The sequence below is a fragment of the Leptodactylus fuscus genome, chromosome 11, assembly GCF_031893055.1.
Source record: "Leptodactylus fuscus isolate aLepFus1 chromosome 11, aLepFus1.hap2, whole genome shotgun sequence".
NCBI classification, from domain to species: Eukaryota; Metazoa; Chordata; class Amphibia; order Anura; family Leptodactylidae; genus Leptodactylus; species Leptodactylus fuscus.
In genome coordinates, this window is record NC_134275.1 from 10,761,116 (window position 1) to 10,787,398 (window position 26,283).

General features: G+C 45.7%; 1 protein-coding gene across 1 annotated transcript in view; it reads right to left on the minus strand.

Annotated features, from left to right (window-relative positions):
- ASS1 (argininosuccinate synthase 1) overlaps positions 1 to 24,369 on the minus strand; it is a 39,408-nt gene extending 15,039 nt beyond the window's left edge. The window contains exons 1-10 of the mRNA XM_075260745.1: positions 24,345 to 24,369; positions 20,277 to 20,356; positions 19,967 to 20,082; positions 17,444 to 17,512; positions 15,816 to 16,004; positions 14,217 to 14,273; positions 13,955 to 14,029; positions 7,602 to 7,672; positions 6,473 to 6,503; positions 1,981 to 2,071 (exon numbers count right to left, since the gene is read on the minus strand). Of these exons, the coding sequence (XP_075116846.1) occupies positions 1,981 to 2,071; positions 6,473 to 6,503; positions 7,602 to 7,672; positions 13,955 to 14,029; positions 14,217 to 14,273; positions 15,816 to 16,004; positions 17,444 to 17,512; positions 19,967 to 20,074 (691 nt within the window). The 5' untranslated portion in view covers positions 20,075 to 20,082; positions 20,277 to 20,356; positions 24,345 to 24,369. The remainder of the gene's footprint in view (positions 1 to 1,980; positions 2,072 to 6,472; positions 6,504 to 7,601; positions 7,673 to 13,954; positions 14,030 to 14,216; positions 14,274 to 15,815; positions 16,005 to 17,443; positions 17,513 to 19,966; positions 20,083 to 20,276; positions 20,357 to 24,344) is intronic.
- Between the last annotated feature and the right edge of the window lie 1,914 nt (positions 24,370 to 26,283).

A 26,283-nucleotide genomic window follows, 5' to 3' on the forward strand; every position in this document is an offset into this window, starting at 1 on the left:
TAGGGGAAAATAGAAAGTGCAATAAAATGAGACCCCCCCCCATACCCCCCCCAGGCCCACTGCCTGTCTCTACTGTCACCCTGTCTTTCATTTCATACACTGTGAAATTGCCACCAGCCCCATTCTTAATTGCATTTCACGGTCGGCCATTGTCTTACGGCCCAGCACCTTCTGTCTCACCACTCAGAGATTTGAGCCTGACAAATGGGGACAGAGGAGGGGGAAGCTGGTGGCCAGTTGCTTGATGGGTTTCCGACCCACCCCATCCAACCCTCCCATAATGTCTGTTTCAATGAGCGCCAACCAAGTTCTAGACCTGTCAACACTCAAAAGAGGGGGGGGGGGGTCAATCAGTAAAAAGTTAAAGCCTCACAGCCATAGGGAGACCCCATGAATTAATTATTACACCTTCCACAAGAAAGGCAGAGGGAAGGGTGTGGTGTACGGGCTGAGCCCCGGGGAGGGCGAGGGGGGATTTTCGGATGGAAGGGCTATGGGTGGGAGGGAGAGGACAGACTATGAAAAGAAAGGCCGCATTATTCTTTTGCAAACTGAAATGAGCAATAAATGTATCAGCAATCTGACAAGGGTTGTTCTGCCACAAAGCGGAGCGGGGACTAGTCCTGTGCTTAATCTTTTCTCCATCTGTTGCCCCCATTAGTATTGATTGCACCATTCACTGCCAATCACCTCTTCACGGAGCGCTCTCACTCTCTTATGCCATTAAATGTAATTCTTTGCAATAATGAACTTTAAGCCGCCTCCGTCAGTCTGCAGATCCCATTTATATTTAAAGGCTTTTTTTTTTTTTATGGGGCGGATTGCGCCCGTCCGCACCGCTCTGCTCCCTGATCCGCGGCTTATAGTTTTCAAATAGTCAATAATTAGATTAGAACTTCAAATAAATAAAGTGGAGGAGATGAATAGATAATCTGATGGCCGGGCTGAATGGAGCCGCCATTGTCCGGGCGCAATGACGATGGGACTTTAATTTCTCGGGGAGATTTCGTGACAATAGCAGAAGTTACTAGAATGCCACGTGTAAATGAGTCACTAGATGTGTTGGGGACGGCGCAGGCTTCGAGCAGCTGCCAGACACCCATAGGCCTGTATTACAGGCGACACCATCCTAAGGCTCCGCTCCATCCAGAGTCGCACATTTGTGTATTTACTACGGGATTTTCCAGTAAGAATAATGGATTCAGGGGGATGAGATGTGCGAGATGTTCACAGTCACATTTCACGGATGTATAGGCTTCATATTATGGAGCAGACGTTATAGTCAGGGTCAATATTAGTCAGATGGGAAGGGGGGGACGGGAAAATATAGGAGAAGGATTCAAGATACAAAAATCTTCCCAGTATTCTGAGGATTTCTATTCAGTCATTACTTTCTATAGTGTTATATGGATTATTATTATATATGATGTCACTACAATGTCTATGACATCATCGGACCAATATATTATATAGATATATTACATAGATTATACAGTATATATTATATAGATATATTAGTAGGTTATTTCTGACATTATTATAATCTATTACCGTCACTATTTTTATTATTGGATTATTATATATACTACCAACAATATCATTACAAGGTCTATGATGTCATCGGTGTCATATCAGGATTATTAGATCATTTCTCACATTATTATAAAGTTTGCAGATTCCCCCCTCCGCGCACAGAGCCTTTGTGTCCCTTTGGGGTCCATTACAGGGCAGCAGTAATAAAACCTACATGCTAGATATTCCCCCCCCCCCCAGTATCATGTGACCTGCCGCAGGTGTGGGGGTGTCAGCGAAATACGGGAGCCCCTGTATGAGCCGTACCAGAAAGACCAGACAGAGTTTTTGCTCTTGGGCCCTCTGTATAGTCGGGGCCCCCCCCACCATGTGTGATATCCATTACTGGGGTCACAACGATGACCTCTGCACCCCCCGTAGTGACGCCCTAGGGCCACAGACACTCACCTTTCTTAAACTCAATCTCCAGGATGTCAGGGGTGCTCGGCGAGGTGCTGGGGTCTTTGGTTTTCACAAACAGCCCGTCCGGTGCGTGGTTCTGGAGGGGATAAGAATTGGCGATTATGATCTCAGTAACCAATCAGAACGCTCCGCTGTCACCGCCACCATGAAATTAAAGCCGATTGGTTGGCAGCTCTTCCATTAGCCATGGGAACCAATCAGATCACTTCTTTCATTTTGATACCTGTTCTGGATGAATGAGAGCAGGATTCTGATTGGTTGCTATGGGTGACAGTGACTTTGTTATGTATGAGGCCCTCAAACAGCAGCCAATCAGAGCCCGTCTTTTATCCTCAAACCTTCACTAAAACAATGAAAGCTGTAATCTGATTTGCCGCTTCCATGTCTGTGCTGGACTCTGCTCCATATGTAATATTAGTGTAAGATAGAAGAATATTACTGGTCATGTGACCACTGACAGCACAAGATCCAAAGACACGTCTTATATCATCTCTACTATTGCCCTGGCACAGCAGGCCAAGCTGATATTGGCACAGATACGGGATTCAGTGAGCCCGGGAAAAATGGCCGCCAAACACCACTGGCACTGCTTATCTCTAGGGAAATAATAGGCTTAATACTAAGACGTCCAATCTTTGCCTCTCCTCATGGCAAGTGCTGTGGAAAGACAAGAATCCCCTCATACTGTATAATCCTGTAGAAACGGCCATTTCCACCACAGTGACACGACAACTTCAGCTCTGCTACATCTGGGCACGGTTTAGGTCCCCAGCAATAGGAATGTAACAGTGACCGAATACCATGTAGTGCGGTGCATTTACCACAATACCGCCATCAGCACTAGGCCCTTAAAGGGTTACAGCCCTATCGCTACGTGACTGGCCTATACCCATGTACTGGTATCAGGACCGCGGTGTACCCCACTCGGTGCAGGACTCTCCTCCTCGCCGCAAGGGCTTCCATATTACATTGGATCAACCATCCCAAATGTTTCAACCAAGACTTATGGAAAGCAAGAAGACGCGCAGGATGACGCAGCCAACACCACACCTGGAGCCATCTTGATAAGTCGCCAATTATAATATCCATCTAATAAGTGAAGTAATAAGAGATTTTATACAGAGAACATGGTGACCGTGTTATTTAATGCAGTGCGGCGGGCGCAGAGCGTACGGGCTGGGGGGGGGGGGGGCGAACGCCTATAACCGATGCACAATCACAAGCCGCTAGATTGAAGTCTTTCTGCCTAAAGACAGAGCCGCTTATATCACAGCAGTTTATTCTGCAAAAATAGAGAAAGAAATCCGAGTGGGTGACCCCAGCAGGTGCACCGCAGGAACGCACTCGTACAGTGTCCCCGAGGTTAATACATCCGGGGGAGCGGAGAGGAACAAAGCAGAAACTCATCTAAAAACATATCAGCCTAATGCCAGCCTTGGCAGAGCTACAATAAGAAGGCGCCTTCTCTGCGCGCTCATCATTCACGCCCTTTCTGGGTTACTGGCTAAAATCTGCTTTGGCCCGTTTGATTGCTTGCTGTCCCTGACTTGTGGGCGTGGTAATGCCTGTCAATCACTCCGGCACCCTGCGCTCCAAGCTCGCAAAATCCACAGACACCTACAAAAACTGCTGGAGCAGCATTCCTGGCCGTGAGAGGGCCGAGATTGGGAAATGTTAGGGGCCCCGGGTGAGGCAGACTGGCTCTCCTATACCCGCTGCCAGACAACTTTATTTTCCGAATTACTGGGCCTCATGCGGAAGAATTCCAATAGTTTGGTAGAAAATTTTAGGATTTCTGTTACCCCTGATAGCCCGACCTAACCTGAACAAAGGTGTAGTAAGTAAGGGGGTTCAGGCCAAGGGAGGGGGTGAAGAGGAAGGTTATGCCATGTGAGGGGTTGGTAAAGGAAAGGTTCGGCCTAAGGCTATCTGCATGCGACCAGGTCTCGTGTCTGCGAAAAATAGAAAGGAGGCCACACAGATGGGAATCATCCCAGTGACCCATACACTTCAATGTCTGAAGGACCCCGAACTGAGATAGGACCTGCTTGAGCTCATGGTTGTGTGCACAGGGTCATAGAATGGGGGTGTGAGGAGGGAGTCGTCAGGTCAAATAAGAGGTTTAGGGTAAGTGATGGATTTGGGTTAAGTGGGGGGCTCATTCCAAGTAAGGGGTTTAGATGAAGTGACAATTTGGACTAATTGAGTGGATTGGCTAAATAAGGGGTGTACGCCATGTGAGGGGGTTCAGGTTGTGAGATTCCACCTTATGCCAAACCCTGGAAATTCACTATTAAATAAAATATCCAGATAGAAATAACATGATGTCTGTGCGGCCGCGCGTTACCCCGTCAGCCACATTCCTTCTCAAGTCCTCAGCTCATATAATGGCTGCCGCAGGTCCAGGCCTTATCAGTTATCCGGCCCGGCGGGCGTTCTGTGATGGAAGTCTCATGGGGGGGGGGATAACAATAAAAATAAAGAATATATATATATATATATATATATATGCTAAAAAAATCTAGTAATAATATACAATGTAGAGGGGAGGGGAGCGGAGAGTGTGAGAGAAAAGGGAGCGTGAGGGCAGCGAGGGGAGAGGGAGATTAGGAGGAAATGGGCCATGAAGTGAAGGCCAGTGTAAGGCTGCTTGTGCCGTCAATGGTTTATTCACCCAGTTGATGTTGTTGTGTCCGAGTCTGAATGAACTCTTTCAAAGCGCCATATGAAGTTAAAGCAAGTAAATTTCTATCTTTCTAACATTAGAATGCCTCATTGCCCCTCAATCGGGTCTCAGGGAGGCAGAAAATGGCCCAACCATCTGTTTTGTTTTGTTTTTTTTCTATAAATCCGTGCAGTTGGTTTGGGAAGAAGAGGAGGTGCGAGAGGAAAAAAAAAAAGAGAGAAAGAAAAAGAGGGTAAAAGAGGAAAAGATAGATAGATAGATAGATATTAGAGAGATAGATAGATAGATAGGAGATAGATAGATAGATAGATAGATAGATAGATAGATAGATAGATAGTAGAGAGAGAGAGATAGATAGATAGATAGATATGAAATAGATAGATATTAGAGAGAGATAGATAGGAGATAGATAGATAGATAGATAGATAGATAGATAGATAAAAATATATATATATAAATATATATATAACCTTCCAGTTTGGCTTTGCACCCGGTTTGTATGCTGTGCTGCTTCTGCATTTTTTTCTACTAGATAGATAGATAGATAGATGTTGACTTTGCAGCTCTAGACTCAGGCCATGTCTGTTTAGTGTTGGGTCCCATCTCAATGAGGTCATCCTTTCGGGGCTCTCACAATTTGATGTAATAGGACGTCAAGAACCTCAGATTTATTCATCTGTTAATATAGTTTAATCTTCAGATACTTGTACTTGTTTGCAGAAGTCTTAACGCCCTCTACAGAGTAGTCAGAAAGACAGACAGCACCAGGTCACTGGCACAATTGGGCCTCCATTTTTGGGGGTACAAGGCTCCTTGTTTATGGATTTGGCTTCTATAAGGTTATTTATTTTTTCTTTTGCAGACAACAAAATCACTGGAAAAGTCTCTTGATCTGCACCTAACAGCTGCGTGTGAACAAAGCCCTGGATTCTTTACCACCGTGCGCCCCCATGGCTGATCACAAAGGAATGTCTCCTCAGCCAAGAGAAACCAGAGAGGATTTCCTGGATTCCTGCGGCCACTTAGGTGACAAAGTGATCAAAGACTGAGCTGTTTATCTAAATATTGGAACAAAGTGGATTGTCCCCCGGGGCTCTTGTGCTCATCCCCGGGGCCCTCATCCTGACTGATGGTGTAATTAGTGCTGACAGGTCGTTTACCTGCAGCCATGACTGACAGGAGGATGAGGACAATGTGTAGATTGTCAGCTCCTGGGACCACCTCTAGTGTTATCATCACATTGTCTTAGTAAATAGGTCACTTTCGGAGCAGTCGGTGCAGCAGCCACATTATAGAGATTTTTTAGGCTCGACGACAGCCCTTGTGTGAGTAAAGATGGCGCTGACACTGCACAACATCACAGGGGGGGTCGCTAGTCTGATGTTTTGTGGCTGTAACATCACCAACACCGTGAACTGTACAGCGCAAAGACGGCCATGTCCAATCCACCAAGATGTAGCAGAGTGACAGTGCGATGGCTGGACCTGGACGCCCACTAGCTGATCAGAGACTGAATCTCAGGAAGGTTTACTAGGCCTCAGGCCCCATAGCAACCAATCACTATCCTGCTTTCATTTTCAAAGCTAGTTGCTCATAGCAACAAGAGCTCAGCCATTTATATGGCCTTGTCTGTAGAAACCAATCAGAATCCAGCAATAGACAGTGAGACAAGGATTGTGATTGGTTGTTGTGGACAAGAAGGAGAAGACCTGTTAGAATGTAGTGTAAGGACACAGCGCCCCCTATAGATGAGGGAGGACTATTAACCCCGGTATTCTCCAGAACACTCACCTTAGGATTTTCCAGGATCCCCCCTTCATAGCTGAAATGAGAAGAGGCGCATATATATATTATCTGCATATCACCCCAAATGTCAGCCTGTCATTACCCTGTACCCCGAGTATCAGCCTGTCATTATCCCGTACCCCGAGTATCAGCCTGTCATTATCCTGTACCCCGAGTGTCAGCCTGTCATTACCCTGTACCCCGAGTGTCAGCCTGTCATTATCCTGTACCCCGAGTATCAGCCTGTCATTATCCTGTACCCCGAGTATTAGCCTGTCATTATCCTGTACCCCGAGTGTCAGCCTGTCATTATCCTGTACCCCGAGTGTCAGCCTGTCATTATCCTGTACCCCGAGTATTAGCCTGTCATTATCCTGTACCCCGAGTGTCAGCCTGTCATTATCCTGTACCCCGAGTGTCAGCCTGTCATTATCCTGTACCCCGAGTGTCAGCCTGTCATTATCCTGTACCCCGAGTGTCAGCCTGTCATTATCCTGTACCCCGAGTGTCAGCCTGTCATTATCCTGTACCCCGAGTATTAGCCTGTCATTATCCTGTACCTCGAGTGTCAGCCTGTCATTATCCTGTACCCTGAGTGTCAGCCTGTCATTACCCTGTACCCCGAGTGTCAGCCTGTCATTATCCTGTACCCCGAGTGTCAGCTTGTCATTATCCTGTACCCCGAGTGTCAGCCTGTCATTATCCTGTACCCCGAGTGTCAGCCTGTCATTACCCTGTACCCCGAGTGTCAGCCTGTCATTATCCTGTACCCCGAGTGTCAGCTTGTCATTATCCTGTACCCCGAGTGTCAGCCTGTCATTATCCTGTACCCCGAGTGTCAGCCTGTCATTACCCTGTACCCCAAGTGTCAGCCTGTCATTATCCTGTACCCCGAGTATCAGCCTGTCATTATCCTGTACCCCGAGTATCAGCCTGTCATTATCCTGTACCCCGAGTATCAGCCTGTCATTATCCTGTACCCCGAGTATCAGCCTGTCATTACCCTGTACCCCGAGTATCAGCCTGTCATTATCCTGTACCCCAAGTGGCAGCTTGTCATTACCCTGTACCCCGAGTATCAGCCTGTCATTATCCTGTACCCCGAATATCAGTCAGACATCTTGGATTCTTTTACCTTATATGCATGATATTCTCATCCATGCTCCAGGGGCTCTTTGGGGTCACTGGTACGGGGATCCCATGTTTCTGTAAGGAGATGGATATTAATATTCATTCAATCTTCTCAGATATGTTCTTGTAATCTGAATAATGACCAATTCTTCTCCAGCACCTTCTAAATGACACTGTGTGAATTCACACCAATATCTACACCTTGCCTGGCTAGAGCAGTGACAGTCTTGTGTGTACACCAACATAAGAGGTTTTCTATGGCCTCTATCACATCTCTCAGTAGTGCAGCCTCAGGTTTCAGGCCTGTAACATTAAACCATGATATCTCAACAAGATATTTTAATATTTTTTAATGGAAACCCTTGTGAGAAATAATATTGGAGTGGGTGTGTATGTGTCCAGAGCCAGGTATCACTGAGACACCAGGACCCCTCAGCCTCCACCATGGCCCATCATAGAATTTGTTGAGGTGTTTTGGGTGGTCATCCTCCCTCTGTATACTCCATATGCAGTTTATTGTGTGGGCCCAGGTCTATTGAGGCGCAGGCTACGCCCCTGATCTTCATGATGCTGAAGTTTCAGGAAGCAAATCTATAAAATGAATTGTCGCTTCCCAAGTCAATCTGTCATTCCGTGCGATGTGTGGCGGCGGCCATTGTCCTCTGGTTTATAAGTAAGCCGAGTGATTTATAGGGGTTTACTAACAGGGACGGTCTTATAATGAGCTCAATGAAACGGGTTTGGGGGCAGCAAATCCGGCCTTCTAACCCCTAAAGGGCTGACCCTGGATAAAGGCTGAGGTTGGGATTATGTCCTGAGGAGGGGGCCCTAAACGATAGCATTGGGGCCCCTGCAAGGGAAGGGTGACATCTCAGATCTCTTACAATGTGCGCATCCTCATCACAACATGGGGGTAATAAAAGCTTTCTAGGATGGGGAGAATTCGGGGAACGTGTGGCTGAGGTTTTCATCCCGACCCTCTATTGGTTTAGTGTCAGAACTTTGGACCCGGCGCTGATCAGAATGCATGAATTCATCTCTGGTCTGGATTTTACATATTTTGCATTTCCAGCAAATGGAAGTATAAAGCCTATAAGACGCGGCAGCCCTGCCGAAAGGACGCACTTCGTGTACAAGCGAGCGAGCAGAGAGATGGATTCTATGCATTATAAACACAAGCCGGGGCCCTCCAGGGGAATTTAATCATAAGCCCCTCGCCATAAACCCTCACACTTCACGGAACCGCCAAGTAAATGTATTCCTCCCTTCCTACAAAAAAAGCAAGAAAAAAAATCTGAAAAAAAATCTCCATTTTCCCCGTCTGGGCCGAAGCACGCCAACTACTCAGAATAACTCAGTCGCTTCCGTCTCAGTGGGAACCCTAATATGTTAACAAACCCATCACGGGAAGAAGAGGTGCCCAACTGGGACCTAGGTGGACCCCCTTAGGTGGTCGGCAGGCATTCTCAGGATGCGTCCCCCCTCATTGGGCTAGGCAATGAAGGGTAAGCAATGTACCCATGATGAACACAACAAAGAACCTAAGACACACGGTCGGACAGCTTCCTCCTAATACAGCCATGCCACCCACATGTAGAAGAAAGCCCTGTGGCTAATGTTTAGCCGCGCGGCCCTGGCAGGAGCATTCACACTTATGAGCTGCCACTATATAAAGAGCACCTAGAGCTGAAATAATGAAGCTGTCACAAGCTGGAAGACACTTCATTGTCTCTTCATTATAATGCACTGCAGCTCGCCCCCACCGTCAGCAGGGAGACCTTGTGCATGTGTCACCCGGGGCTCAGTTGGTAAACAATACAAGGGTGAGCCATGCCACTGTACCCCGGAACTTCTACATCTCATACCTCAGGAGACCAGCGATCCCCTCTAGTTTATCCATCCTGGGAATCCATGATTGAGAGACGGTGCTCTTAACCACTGAGTCACACTAACAACTTATTATGTATGGCTTCAAAATTAGAGTGTCACGTAATATCATGGATACCCTGTTATATAATGTGTCCCTGTGTCTACAGCTTGGATACCCCGTTATATAATGTGTCCCTATGTCTAGAGTTTGGATACCCTGTTATATAATGTGTCCCTGTGTCTACAGCTTGGATACCCCGTTATATAATGTGTCCCTATGTCTAGTGCTTGGATACCCAGTTATATAATGTGTCCCTATGTCTAGAGCTTGGATACCCCGTTATATAATGTATCCCTGTGTCTATAGCTTGGATACCCTGCTATATAATGTGTCCCCATGTCTAATGCTCGGATACCCTGCTATATAAGGTGTCTTGGATACCCATGTCCATAGCTAACTATGTGATGATACCCTGAGATAAGATAAATTCCTATTTTAGTGCTCAGATCACTTGCAATAATGTTCAATATCATTTACTCTGTGTTTGGATACTTTGTGATACCCTGAAATTGTATCCTTATATCTAGGGTCTGAATACGGTGTAATATACTGTACTCTAACTCTTTGTTAAGGGCTCAGATACCCTGCAGTAACCTGTAGCCCTATGTCCATGGCTCAGATACCCATTGTAATATGTTGAAACCATATGGCAAGCCACTAGATACCTTGTAATACCCCTGTCATTTACTGTATCCCATGTCCTGAGCTTAGATACAATTTATAGTATCCTTCTGTCCAGTGCCTAGATACCTAGTGATACCCAATAATATACTATATCCCGTTTCCCGTGCTTAGATACCTAGTGATACCCTATAATATACTATATCCCATTTCCCGTGCTTAGATACCTAGTGATACCCTGTAATATACTGTATCCTGTTTCCCATGCTTAGATACCTAGTGATACCCTATAATATACTATATCCCGTTTCCCGTGCTTAGATACCTAGTGATACCCTATAATATACTGTATCTCGTTTCCCGTGCTTAGATACCTCGCAATACCCTATAATATACTGTAGCTCGTTTCTCGTGCTTAGATACCTCGCGATACCCTGTAACACTACTCGCCGTGACCACCACTCGATGCTTCCACCTTTATTCCTTTGCTCTCATTGTCCTCGGAGGTTTTAATAACCCGACAACAACAAAACTCCAATTTGTTCCCTTTCATGGGGCCCTGAATGAATTGTCCCTGCGCTGAATGGCCTGGAAGCCCCTTGGAATGTGGTGACAGGCAGTGAAAGGAAGCCGGGCCTACGGTTAATAAGTAGCCAGGCCTGGAGTTAACTGAGGGGCTTTTACTTATCTGAGGGCTGATAAACCTGCGCCCCGAGGGCTGCCGGGACACTGAGCGCTATCTATTACCAGTAACCCACCAATTATAAGGGGGAGGGGGCCGCAGGTGAGATGAGGAGCACAAGGACCCCTGATAGTATCTGGATCTCCCACTTCTCATTTACACTTCTCCTTTAACTCTTCAGATGACACTTTGTCTTCCCTGTGATAAGCTGCGGCTTGGGGGCGCGAGAACAGAAGGAGAAACCCTGATGGGGGGGGGGGGAGCGGATAAAACACTTGTTATTCAATCACCGGGGCCAAATCAATCTGTATATGGGCCCCCAGGCAGGACACTTTGTGGAGACCCGTCTTTTGTTGGAAGAAGGGAAATCGTCAAAAATGACAGTGCACCTAAACCAACAGCATACCGATATAATACCGCCACCCAGTGCCATAGCTATATACAGTGTCAGAAGATACTACATAGCAATACCCAACTAATACTGCCATGGACTACAATCATACAGTGCCCATTTAATGCCATAATAGGGTATCCAAATCATACCGCCATACAGTGTCCCTATAATACCAGTATACAGTGCTCAAGTCATACCACCATACTGTGATTTAATGATAGTGCCAAAATAAAGTGTCAAAGAGTACCGCAAAGCAAAAGACAAATGACCAGTAATCCAACTAACACTGGCATTACATATTACCGCAATACTAGTAAATACTTCTGTACAGCGCTTCAGTAATGCTGAAATGTGATATGAAAATAATACTGGTATAGATACCTGGCCAATACAGCCACACACGACCCAAATATAGTGCTATATAGTACTCAAAGAAACCTCATTTACAAACTTAGACATATTGCTTAAAACCCAACTTTCCCAAGAACAGACAGAAATTGAAAAAAAACAAAAACAAAAAAACAGCTCTACAGGATATTTCATTTGTGTGATGTTTGGGATTGTAGTTCACAGCTGGGCCCGCCATGTAGACCCCAGATGGGACACAGCAGTGCATTGTACCGGCCTGTAACATTGGGAGAACAGTCACGCTCCGGCGGCCGCTCATTAGTTTTCAAGAGCTTGTTAGTCAATTAATGACGCTCTTTGTTTATTCTGAATGGGTAATAATCAGCAGCCCCCGCCCCGCCAGGGGGCAAATCTGTCACACACTGACACCAGCACATCACAATCCCACACACAGACACAACCTGCACCCAGCACTGCTCATCCTACAGCCAATTACCCCCCTACATGACACAAGAGCTACTAACTGCCCCGCCAGGAGGAACAAGAGGAGCCTCCAGTGACAAACACAACCTGACTAATGAGGATTGATTCTCAAAGTCATTACAGTCACTGACCGCCACAGAATACACAGGAAGCTATATGGCCTATAAGGTCTACAGAAATCTGCCTGCTGCAAAGTGTATGTAGAGAAAGTAATATAACTGCTAAAATACTGCCTCCCTATGTCCAAGAATATAACTACTATAATACTGCTCCTATGTACAAGAATATAACTACTATAATACTGCTCCTATGTACAAGAATATAACTACTATAATACTACTCCTAAGTACAAGAATATAACTACTATAATACTACTCCTATATACAAGAATATAACTACTATAATACTACTCCTATGTACAAGAATATAACTACTATAATACTACTCCTATGTACAAGAATATAACTACTATAATACTGCTCCTATGTACAAGAATATAACTACTATAATACTACTCCTAAGTACAAGAATATAACTACTATAATACTACTCCTATATACAAGAATATAACTACTATAATACTACCTCCTATGTACAAGAATATAACTACTATAATACTACTCCTATGTACAAGAATATAACTACTATAATACTACTCCTATGTACAATAATATAACTACTATAATACTGCTCCTATGTACAAGAATATAACTACTATAATACTACCTCCTATGTACAAGAACATAACTACTATAATACTACCTCCTATGTACAAGAATATAACTACTATAATACTGCTCCTATGTACAAGAACATAACTACTATAATACTGCTCCTATGTACAAGAATATAACTACTATAATACTGCTCCTATGTACAAGAATATAACTACTATAATACTGCTCCTATGTACAAGAATATAACTACTATAATACTACTCCTATGTACAAGAATATAACTACTATAATACTACTCCTATGTACAAGAATATAACTACTATAATACTACCTCCTATGTACAAGAATATAACTACTATAATACTGCCTCCTATGTACAAGAACATAACTACTATAATACTACCTCCTATGTACAAGAATATAACTACTATAATACTGCTCCTATGTACAAGAATATAACTACTATAATACTGCTCCTATGTACAAGAATATAACTACTATAATACTACTCCTATGTACAAGAATATAACTACTATAATACTACTCCTATGTACAAGAATATAACTACTATAATACTACCTCCTATGTACAAGAATATAACTACTATAATACTGCCTCCTATGTACAAGAACATAACTACTATAATACTACCTCCTATGTACAAGAATATAACTACTATAATACTACCTCCTATGTACAAGAATATAACTACTATAATACTGCCTCCTATGTACAAGAACATAACTACTATAATACTACCTCCTATGTACAAGAATATAACTACTATAATACTACCTCCTATGTACAAGAATATAACTACTATAATACTGCTCCTATGTACAAGAATATAACTACTATAATACTGACCCCTATGTACAAGAATATAACTACTATAATACTACTCCTATGTACAAGAATATAACTACTATAATACTGCTCCTATGTACAAGAATATAACTACTATAATACTGCTCCTATGTACAAGAATATAACTACTATAATACTACCTCCTATGTACAAGAACATAACTACTATAATACTACCTCCTATGTACAAGAATATAACTACTATAATACTGCTCCTATGTACAAGAATATAACTACTATTATACTGACCCCTATGTACAAGAATATAACTACTATAATACTACTCCTATGTACAAGAATATAACCACTATAATACTGCCCCCTACAGTCAGTTATCTAATATAGAGGGTCTATACCTTAGCATAGTCCATTAGGTCGGTGCGTCCCCTGAAACGGTTGTAAAATTCCGGCATCCGCCATGGAGCGATGATCTAAAGAGAGAGGGATGAGGATGGGTGAGGTTTGCAGCAGGACTCAGCTATTACATAGTATTTGGGGTATATAGATGTATTATATGTGTCTGCCATATGACAGGATTATTAATGTGTCTGATTCTTCCCGCCCTTTGTTGTAGCTTTTGCATTGGTCATGTATAGGTAGAGGAGTCGTCACATTTACCTTGACCTCCGGGTACAGAGAATAGCAGGTCAGTTCAAAGCGGATCTGATCATTACCCTGCAAGAGAGAAGGAGAGGTGAGCTGAGAGCTGATATAGCAGAGCTGAGTCTGTCATTGACGTAGAGAGCAGAGTCTGCCATAACAGCTGTACATTCCTACACTGCACACACTGAGCTCTGCTACATCTGAATGTATTCGCTGATACGGTTTGCATTCGATCACATTAATACTCAGCAGATTTGGGGATTTAACCCTCATTTGATTACAGATTTGGCAGGAGTGTGGTCTGTGTCTCCCTCTAGTGGTCATGTTCTGATATATCAGTGTAGTCCAGTCATTGCCTACAGTGAGAGAACTACATGTACAAGCTGTAGGGATCCAATACAAGGATATATATACACAAGGGCTATGAAGCCTATGGTTACATAGCTGGTCTGGAACTACAACTCCCAGCATACTGCGACAGTCACAGCTGACAACAGATTTTTCAGTGGTTTAAAGCAAAATGTTGGGTTGCATCACCATCTAGTGGCCATTTATAGACATTACAGTGTGACATGACTTGTTTCTGCTCCAGTTTCTCTTGAGCTTTGTTGCTGGACATGAGTGATAATAAGAAACAGCCGTCCACAGCTGAGACACTGACTTGGTAAAAATCCCACATTATGCAGTACAGGCTTCTGGGAAAGTCGGGCATGATGTTCAGGGTGCTTCCTATAGAGGGCAGCATAACAGAGACACTGTCTCCCTATTTACATCTTGGGAGACAGATTTGCATATTCCTCCCATGATCCCTTTTAGTGGAGCGACTATGGCTGTATAAGTCTCCACACACCTAATAGGTGGTCTCTACTTAAGGAGTGACATTATCCCCATAAACTTCTGGTAGCAATGGCAGCGCAGCAGGGCAGGAAGAGGTGGCAGGGGAGGAGGAGGTGGCAGGGCAGCAGGGGAGGAGGAGGTGGCAGGGCAGCAGGATAGGAGGAAGTGGCAGGGCAGGAGGAGGCGGCAGGGCAGGGGTAGCACAGCAGGGGAGGAAGAGGTGGCAGGACAGAAGGGGAGGAGGAGGTGGCAGGGGAGGAAGAGTTGGCAGCGTGGCAGGGGAGGAAGAGGTGGCAGGGCAGGAAGAGGTGACAGAGGAGGAGGAGGTGGCAGAGGAGCAGGGGAGGAGAAGGTGGCAGGGCAGGAAGAGGTGGCAGGGCAGGGGGCAGCACAGCAGCCATTTCATTACGCGAATACAGACATTCTCATACTCCTATTTTTGCTTCATCCATTTGCGGGCTTGGTCGGGTCTCCGGTAGACTGACCAGAGCTTATTCAACTAGAGCCATTGACTGGCCTAACTTTCCTTCTGTATACCAGAGTCTGATGAAGGTCTCAGGGACCGAAAACATTCACTTGGCTTTACAAATAAACGGTGACTGATTAAACAGCGGAGTTCATCTTTATATTGTAAGACGGGCTGAGACCCTAACTCCACTGCTGGTAACAACAGCTGTATCCCTCTTTACAGAGTAATAATAGAGGGGGGGGGGGGCACAATAACAGGAGACAGATCTGGGCGCTCTCCCTAAATATACACATTTTACTAATATTCACCTTCCCAGTGGCCCCGTGGGAGACGTACTTCGCTCCCTCCCTTTTGGCGATCTCCACTTGTTTCTTGGCAATACATGGACGAGCCAGTGAGGTGCCCAGAAGATACCGATCCTCGTAGATGGCGTTGGCTTGGACTGCAGGCCAGATGAATTCTTCTACAAACTCCTTCCGCACATCCTCAATGTAAACCTGCAAGAGGGAAAAGGAGTCGGTCAGATATACAACCCCCCAATATACAGCGCCCCCTATGGAGGGGCAAGAGGACCCCAGGGGGCAAAAATGGAGGAACAGAATACAACAGGGAAGGTAGAAACAATACGGCTTATTCTTAAAGGGACACTAACCCTGTTATCAGCCATGTCAGGAGAGGAGAGGCCGACAGTAGGACAGGGGAATACAATCTATTACTATCTGTTATCAGCCATGTCAGGAGAGGAGAGGCCGACAGTAGGACAGGGGAATACAATCTATTACTATCTGTTATCAGCCATGTCAGGAGAGGAGAGGCCGACTGTAGGACAGGGGAATACAATCTATTACTATCTGTTATCAGCCATGTCAGGAGAGGAGAGGCCGACTGTAGGACAGGGGAATACAATCTATTACTATCTGTTATCAGCCATGTCAGGAGAGGAGAGGCCGACTGTAGGACAGGGGAATACAATCTATTACTATCTGTTATCAGCCATGTCAGGAGAGGAGAGGCCGACTGTAGGACAGGGGAATACAATCTATTACTATCTGTTATCAGCCATGTCAGGAGAGGAGAGGCCGACTGTAGGACAGGGGAATACAATCTATTACTATCTGTTATCAGCCATGTCAGGAGAGGAGAGGCCGACTGTAGGACAGGGGAATACAATCTATTACTATCTGTTATCAGCCATGTCAGGAGGGGAGAGGCCGACTGTAGGACGGGGAATACAATCTATTACTATCTGTTATCAGCCATGTCAGGAGGGGAGAGGCCGACTGTAGGACAGGGGAATACAATCTATTACTATCTGTTATCAGCCATGTCAGGAGAGGAGAGGCCGACTGTAGGACAGGGGAATACAATCTATTACTATCTGTTATCAGCCATGTCAGGAGGGGAGAGGCCGACTGTAGGACAGGGGAATACAATCTATTACTATCTGTTATCAGCCATGTCAGGAGAGGCCGAGTGTAGGACAGGGGAATACAATCTATTACTATCTGTTATCAGCCATGTCAGGAGGGGAGAGACCGACTGTAGGGCAGGAGAATACAATCTATTACTATCTGTTATCAGCCATGTCAGGAGAGGCGGACTGTAGGACAGGGGAATACAATCTATTACTATCTGTTATCAGCCATGTCAGGAGGGGAGGGGCCGACTGTAGGACAGGGGAATACAATCTATTACTATCTGTTATCAGCCATGTCAGGAGAGGAGAGGCGACTGTAGGACAGGGGAATACAATCTATTACTATCTGTTATCAGCCATGTCAGGAGAGGAGAGGCGACTGTAGGACAGGGGAATACAATCTATTACTATCTGTTATCAGCCATGTCAGGAGAGGCCGACTGTAGGACAGGGGAATACAATCTATTACTATCTGTTATCAGCCATGTCAGGCCATGGACATAGATCCTGGCACATTACCTTCTTTGCTCCTAGGGTTAGGGCTTTCTTCCGCGCCTCCTCAAAATCTTCATTCTGGCCAATGTTTGCCTGGTGAGGAGTGACGGATAACAATATGAGTCATGTGACATGCGGGATGTGTTACTAATCAATATCACACCTCTCTTATTATTTGTCACATTCCGGACAATGCTCAATAGACTACAGACTGCTGATGCCGAGACTGGACACAACTTTAACAAGCAGAATATATGCAGCTCTGACCACCATGGAATGACCTGTATATGTATTGCTGGATCTATTGTACGAGCAAATGGGCTGCACGGAGAAACCCCCGGACTGTTTCACGGGGTAGGCAATAGTCAAAAAAATAGTCTGGAGTAATTTTTTGTTTTTTTGACAACTGTAACAACCCATCAGCTGTGAGAAGCAAGAAATCTATACAGGTGTCTTTATGATCACTGACAGCAAGCAGAGATCTATGGCACTGTGAGGAACAGAAACACATTAAGGCTGAAACCCCACTTTATGAAAATGCAGCTTTTTTTTTGCAAGAGATCCTTGTAGTAGTCACAGATCTGCAGGGCCCCCGTGTAGCAGTCACAGATCTGCGGGGCCCCCGTGTAGCAGTCACAGATCTGCGGGGCCCCCGTGTAGCAGACACAGATCTGCAGGGCCCCCGTGTAGCAGACACAGATCTGCGGAGCCCCCATGTAGCAGTCACAGATCTGCGGGGCCCCCGTGTAGTAGACACAGATCTGCGGAGCCCCCATGTAGCAGTCACAGATCTGCGGGGCCCCCGTGTAGCAGACACAGATCTGCGGGGCTCCCGTGTAGTAGTCACAGATCTGCGGAGCCCCTGTGTAGTAGTCACTGATCTGCGGGGCCCCCTCTCGTAGTAGACACTGATCTGCGGGGCCCCCTCTCGTAGTAGACACTGATCTGCGGGGCCCCCTCTCGTAGTAGACACTGATCTGCGGAGCCCCCCCATGTAGTAGTCACAGATCTGCGGAGCCCCCCTCTTGTAGTAGTCACAGATCTGCAGGGCCCCCGTGTAGTAGTCACAGATCTGCAGGGCCCCCGTGTAGTAGTCACAGATCTGCAGGGCCCCTGTGTAGTAGTCACAGATCTGCGGAGCCCCCCTCGTGTAGTAGTCACAGATCTGCAGGGCCCCCGTGTAGTAGTCACAGATCTGCAGGGCCCCTGTGTAGTAGTCACAGATCTGCGGAGCCCCCATGTAGTAGTCACAGATCTGCGGAGCCCCCGTGTAGTAGTCACAGATCTGCGGGGCCCCCGTGTAGTAGTCACAGATCTGCGGAGCCCCCGTGTAGTAGTCACAGATCTGCGGGCCCCCCTCTTGTAGTAGTCACAGATCTGCGGGGCCCCTGTGTAGTAGTCACAGATCTGCGGGCCCCCCTCTTGTAGTAGTCACAGATCTGCGGGGCCCCTGTGTAGTAGTCACAGATCTGCGGGCCCCCCTCTTGTAGTAGTCACAGATCTGCGGGGCCCCTGTGTAGTAGTCACAGATCTGCGGAGCCCCCTCTTGTAGTATTGTAGTAGTCACAGATCTGCGGGGCCCCTGTGTAGTAGTCACAGATCTGCGGAGCCCCCTCTTGTAGTAGTCACAGATCTGCGGAGCCCCCTCTTGTAGTAGTCACAGATCTGCGGAGCCCTCTCTTGTAGTAGTCACAGATCTGCGGGGCCCCTGTGTAGTAGTCACTGATCTGCGGAGCCCCCCGTTTAGTAGTCACTGATCTGCAGGGCCCCTGTGTAGTAGTCACTGATCTGCAGGGCCCCTTCTTGTAGTAGTCACTGATCTGCGGGGCCCCTCTTGTAGTAGTCACTGATCTGCGGTGTTGCTTCTTGCTGGTGTGTATTCGGCGCTGGCATGTGCAGGGATTCGCTGCCACTGGCATCAGGATTAACCTTAGGAAGGGCCTCCTTGGCAGTAACAATGACTTCTGGCAGATCTGCGCCGCTCCCCGCTCTGGGGATGTGACTCAGCTTCCTGACCTCACGGCTACTTCTTCCCCCAAAATTCACATCTCAGAATCACCTCATTTTACAGTAGCTCAAAGACAACAGCATCCAGAACCAAACTGCGGCCCCCAAAGGTTGTCACTTCCCCTCCTCCCTATGGAGCTCTGATTTTAAGGAAAAGTCCACCTTTCTTGTGCTCATCCCAGGTCATCCAGAAAACGTGAAACTAGTGACATAGGTGAAAGTCTCTAGTCTAGTCTCTTATCTGTATCACCACCAGAGCTGCAGCGACAGCAGAATCGGCAGACAGAGGTGACATCTGTACAGACTGCAGATAATACAGTGGGGGATGTGCGGGGGCTGCTGCACCTGCCTTAGGACTTGGGGGCAACACATCTCCTCTAGGGACTGTTACCCAGCTCTCCTAGACTCCTGAATGTCCAAATGACAGATTCCATAGGGCTTCTAACCCAGCTATCCCAGACTGCAGGTCTGCTTATGAATTTGTCACCCATTGTGTACATCACATCCCCAATTAGGCTGCCCCCCCCCCCCACAACTCACCAGGTAAGCGATGATGTCATACCCTTGTTCCTTCAGCCACACCAAGATGCAGGAGGTGTCGAGCCCCCCGCTGTATGCCAGGACCACCGTGCCTTTAGCCTGAGACATGTCGCCTGCTGCAGAGAGATGGTCGGTCATTACTACTACAGAAATGTGAGGTTTCATGATAATGTGGGCACTAGGTGGCACCAGAGGAGGGAGAAAGCTGCGGCCAGTGTCTGATACAGGAGGTATTACAGAACCAGGATGGAAGTATGTGGGACCTGATATGGCGCCCCATGATTTAGTGCTGCCCCCACCCCAATATTACCTATTAGATGGGAGATGAATCCGTCACCAATCTGCGGAGCGATCACTGAAGAGCTCGAACAAGGTGCCTATCCCGACCTCCTGCAAAGAGAGAGGAGCAAATGACTAGTAACACTGCGGGGAGGATCAGCGGCGCCATCTTGTGTTATACTCATCCGTTCAAGACCTTTCCAGCTGTTACCTCGTTTGATCTGGGAAAAGCTGGGTGACTGCCAACATGGCCGCCGATAAGATACAGAAGAGAAGATGATTATACATAGAGGAAGGGCGAGATTATAATGTGACGCCTTATAATAAACAGTGCAGGGGCGGAGCTTCCGGTATATACACCAGAAGCGGAAAGAAAGAAGCAAAGGGTTAATAGCATTGACCAAATATAACTGAATGGAGAAAAACACCGTACACACTAGTGGTATTATAACACATATTACTGTACACAGGTGGCGGTATTATAGTAGTTATATTCTTGTACATAGGAGTAGTATTATAGTAGTTATATTCTTGTACATAGGAGTAGTATTATAGTAGTTATATTCTTGTACATATGAGTAGTATTATAGTAGTTATATTCTTGTACATAGGAGGTAGTATTATAGTAGTTATATTCTTGTACATAGGAGTAGTATTATAGTAGTTATATTCTTGTACATAGGAGCAGTATTATAGTAGTTATATTCTTGTACATAGGAGGTAGTATTATAGTAGTTATATTCTTGTACATAGGAGTAGTATTATAGTAGTTATATTCTTGTACATAGGAGAAGTATTATAGTAGTTATATTCTTGTACATAGGAGGTAGTATTATAGTAGTTATATTCTTGTACATAGGAGCAGTATTATAGTAGTTATATTCTTGTACATAGGAGTAGTATTATAGTAGTTATATTCTTGTACATAGGAGTAGTATTATAGTAGTTATATTCTTGTACATAGGAGTAGTATTATAGTAGTTATATTCTTGTATATAGGGGGCAGTATTATAGTAGTTATATTCTTCTACATAGGAGAAGTATTATAGTAGTTATATTCTTGTACATAGGAGGTAGTATTATAGTAGTTATATTCTTGTACATAGGAGTAGTATTATAGTAGTTATATTCTTGTACATAGGAGTAGTATTATAGTAGTTATATTCTTGTACATAGGGGGCAGTATTATAGTAGTTATATTCTTGTACATAGGAGAAGTATTATAGTAGTTATATTCTTGTACATAGGAGTAGTATTATAGTAGTTATATTCTTGTACATAGGAGCAGTATTATAGTAGTTATATTCTTGTACATAGGAGTAGTATTATAGTAGTTATATTCTTGTACATAGGAGTAGTATTATAGTAGTTATATTCTTGTACATAGGAGTAGTATTATAGTAGTTATATTCTTGTACATAGGAGGTAGTATTATAGTAGTTATATTCTTGTACATAGGAGGTAGTATTATAGTAGTTATATTCTTGTACATAGGAGCAGTATTATAGTAGTTATATTCTTGTACATAGGAGTAGTATTATAGTAGTTATATTCTTGTACATAGGAGTAGTATTATAGTAGTTATATTCTTGTACATAGGAGTAGTATTATAGTAGTTATATTCTTGTACATAGGAGGTAGTATTATAGTAGTTATATTCTTGTACATAGGAGGTAGTATTATAGTAGTTATATTCTTGTACATAGGAGCAGTATTATAGTAGTTATATTCTTGTACATAGGAGGTAGTATTATAGTAGTTATATTCTTGTACATAGTAGTATTGTAGTAGTTATATTCTTGTACATAGGAGTAGTATTATAGTAGTTATATTCTTGTACATAGGAGGTAGTATTATAGTAGTTATATTCTTGTACATAGGAGTAGTATTATAGTAGTTATATTCTTGTACATAGGAGCAGTATTATAGTAGTTATATTCTTGTACATAGGAGTAGTATTATAGTAGTTATATTCTTGTACATAGGAGTAGTATTATAGTAGTTATATTCTTGTACATAGGAGTAGTATTATAGTAGCTATATTCTTGTACATAGGAGTAGTATTATAGTAGTTATATTCTTGTACATAGGGGGCAGTATTATAGTAGTTATATTCTTGTACATAGGAGTAGTATTATAGTAGTTATATTCTTGTACATAGGAGGTAGTATTATAGTAGTTATATTCTTGTACATAGGAGGTAGTATTATAGTAGTTATATTCTTGTACATAGGAGGTAGTATTATAGTAGTTATATTCTTGTACATAAGAGCAGTATTATAGTAGTTATATTCTTGTACATAGGGGGCAGTATTATAGTAGTTATATTCTTGTACATAGGAGTAGTATTATAGTAGTTATATTCTTGTACATAGGAGCAGTATTATAGTAGTTATATTCTTGTACATAGGAGCAGTATTATAGTAGTTATATTCTTGTACATAGGAGCAGTATTATAGTAGTTATATTCTTGTACATAGGAGGTAGTATTATAGTAGTTATATTCTTGTACATAGGAGCAGTATTATAGTAGTTATATTCTTGTACATAGGGGCAGTATTATAGTAGTTATTTTTTGTATGTAATGTAAGGGCAGTATTATATATACAGAACTTCTATACCGGTCACATCTGACTTGGCTTCCATTCCAGGTGTTGCCCCCTGCAGGTAGATTTGTGGTTGCAAGTAGGGCAGTGCCCGCTGCAGTCATGTATATACATCCTATAGTGGCGGTATGACATTATAGACAGGACGCTGCTTTGGTTTCCTCATATTTGGGATATGACAGTCTGGGATTCCAGGATGGGACTTGTATGATTCCTGCTCCGTCTGCCCTGGTGAGGTGTAATAATGTAGGATCGTGGCGGTGCAGCGTGTGAACACTTGTCAGGACGTATCACTCTCAGATCTTCCTATTATATTGTTAAAGTGCAAAAGTCAAAGTGACTCGAAGGGAATTAAGAGAGAAGAATCCACAATGTCGGAGTTATACAATGTTCTCCCTCTGCAGTAATCCAAACTGGAGCAGGAACCTCGAGGTCTATAGTAAATATATATATATATATATATATATATATATATATACACACACACACACACACACAGTCATCCAACTTTCCCAGTGGCAGATATTACTATAAGTTTTTCACACTTACAAAACTGGATGATTGAAAATCTAATGATTGTATGTGATGAGACTGAACATGACATAGACACCCAGATACAGATTTTAGGACATCCTGCAGTATATGGGACTGGTGCCTGTTCAGACTTATAGTTTTCATCCAACAAAGTGATACAGCCGGTGAAGCTTCTACAGCCCCATCTGCTGGTCACGCCTGGTGTCTGCACACTGTTCTACATAGCGCCACATAGAACGCTGATGACACAAGACAAGGACCCCAGTGATCATCTTATATGGGGCAGATGGAGGGCGTCTAAATACCCCAATATAATCCATAAAACGGGAAACCACCTGCAGCCACCTCTAGGGGGCGCTCAGACGCTCACCACATACAAGGGGGCAGATTTACTAATCCGGTCTAATTCTCAGTCTATAAATTTAACCCATTGTGAACCATATGAGAAAAATATTGGAAACAGATCCCGAACGACCCCCCGACTATAATGGGGAACATTGCGGGGTTACAGAACCTTTCCTGCTGAGAGTCAGGTGTGAACATGGTCCAGACGACCAGTAGTATACAGGGACATACTGTGCGCTGACCATTACCTATACGCTATATACTGCACATACACCTTCAGGGATAAAAACATAATCCCAAGAAACGCCATCTACAGCCCCACAAGTACCAGCATCACCTATAGAACCGCCTGACACTATATACAGGGCAGGAGCTCACACAGTAACTCCCCGCTACATCACACACACTTGCATCAGGGACTGACCATGGAACTGACCGAAAGGAATCTACAAGATACAGCAACATGTCCAGGACAAGAGGAAGTGCTAGGCTGGATGCTGGGGGTGGTAGTTGTGTAGCACGTGGAGAGGCACAAGCAGGGAGGAGCGGGGCAGCAGGGGTGTCAGGGGCAGCAGAGGGTTGTCAGTGCCATCAGGCAGGGTGCAGGTACTTACTGTGCTGCTGCTGGATCCTGAGCTGCTGCTGCCTCCTGCCTGCTCCAGATCCTTACATAGCAGTGACAGGCAGGGGAGGGCAGGGGGTGTGGACGTGACGTCATGTGCCCAGTACCTGCCCCACTGCCTGCTCTTACAACACCGCCTGCCCCAGTAATAGGGGGGGGGGGGGGGGGGGAACTCACCTGGGAATCTCTCATCCTCCAACCTGGATAGTTCTGGAAATAATCACTATCATATTAACCATGTCCTGCCTGGAGCCATTCATCAGCTTGTGCAAGGCACTTGTCACATTGTATCAGTCAAACTGCACAACACATTCATCTCCATAACAACCAAGGAGTCCCCGGAACAGGGTGTCAGGTCAGCCACACATGTCCATTATAACGGTGTCAGCTGCAGGTGCCTGATGTAATGGGGGGGGTCGGCCACAGGTGCCCACTGTAACAGGGTGTCAGCCGCAGGTGCCTGATGTAATGGGGGGGTCGGCCACAGGTGCCCACTGTAACAGGGTGTCAGCCGCAGGTGCTCACTGTAATAGGGTGTCAGCCGCAGGTGCCCAATGTAACGGGGTGTCAGCCGCAGGTGCCTGATGTAACGGGGGTCAGCCGCAGATGCCAACTGTAACAGGGTGTCAGCCGCAGGTGCCTGATGTAACGGGGTGTCAGCCGCAGGTGCCAACTGTAACGGGGTGTCAGCCGCAGGTGCTCACTGTAATAGGGTGTCAGCCGCAGGTGCCCAATGTAACAGGGTGTCAGCCGCAGGTGCCCGATGTAACAGGGTGTCAGCCGCAGGTGCCCGATGTAACGGGGTGTCAGCCGCAGGTGCCCGATGTAACGGGGTGTCAGCCGCAGGTGCCAACTGTAACAGGGTGTCAGCCGCAGGTGCTCACTGTAATAGGGTGTCAGCCGCAGGTGCCCGATGTAACGGGGTGTCAGCCGCAGGTGCCAACTGTAACAGGGTGTCAGCCGCAGGTGCTCACTGTAATAGGGTGTCAGCCGCAGGTGCCCAATGTAACGGGGTGTCAGCCGCAGGTGCCCACTGTAACAGGGTGTCAGCCGCAGGTGCTCACTGTAATAGGGTGTCAGCCGCAGGTGCTCACTGTAATAGGGTGTCAGCCGCAGGTGCCCGATGTAACGGGGTGTCAGCCGCAGGTGCCCGATGTAACAGGGTGTCAGCCGCAGGTGCTCACTGTAATAGGGTGTCAGCCGCAGGTGCCCAATGTAACGGGGTGTCAGCCGCAGGTGCCTGATGTAACGGGGGTCAGCCGCAGATGCCAACTGTAACAGGGTGTCAGCCGCAGGTGCCTGATGTAACGGGGTGTCAGCCGCAGGTGCCAACTGTAACGGGGTGTCAGCCGCAGGTGCTCACTGTAATAGGGTGTCAGCCGCAGGTGCCCAATGTAACAGGGTGTCAGCCGCAGGTGCCCGATGTAACAGGGTGTCAGCCGCAGGTGCCCGATGTAACGGGGTGTCAGCCGCAGGTGCCCGATGTAACGGGGTGTCAGCCGCAGGTGCCAACTGTAACAGGGTGTCAGCCGCAGGTGCTCACTGTAATAGGGTGTCAGCCGCAGGTGCCCGATGTAACGGGGTGTCAGCCGCAGGTGCCAACTGTAACAGGGTGTCAGCCGCAGGTGCTCACTGTAATAGGGTGTCAGCCGCAGGTGCCCAATGTAACGGGGTGTCAGCCGCAGGTGCCCACTGTAACAGGGTGTCAGCCGCAGGTGCTCACTGTAATAGGGTGTCAGCCGCAGGTGCTCACTGTAATAGGGTGTCAGCCGCAGGTGCCCGATGTAACGGGGTGTCAGCCGCAGGTGCCCGATGTAACAGGGTGTCAGCCGCAGGTGCTCACTGTAATAGGGTGTCAGCCGCAGGTGCCCATTGTAACGGGGTGTCAGCCGCAGGTGCCTGATGTAACGGGGGTCAGCCGCAGGTGCCAA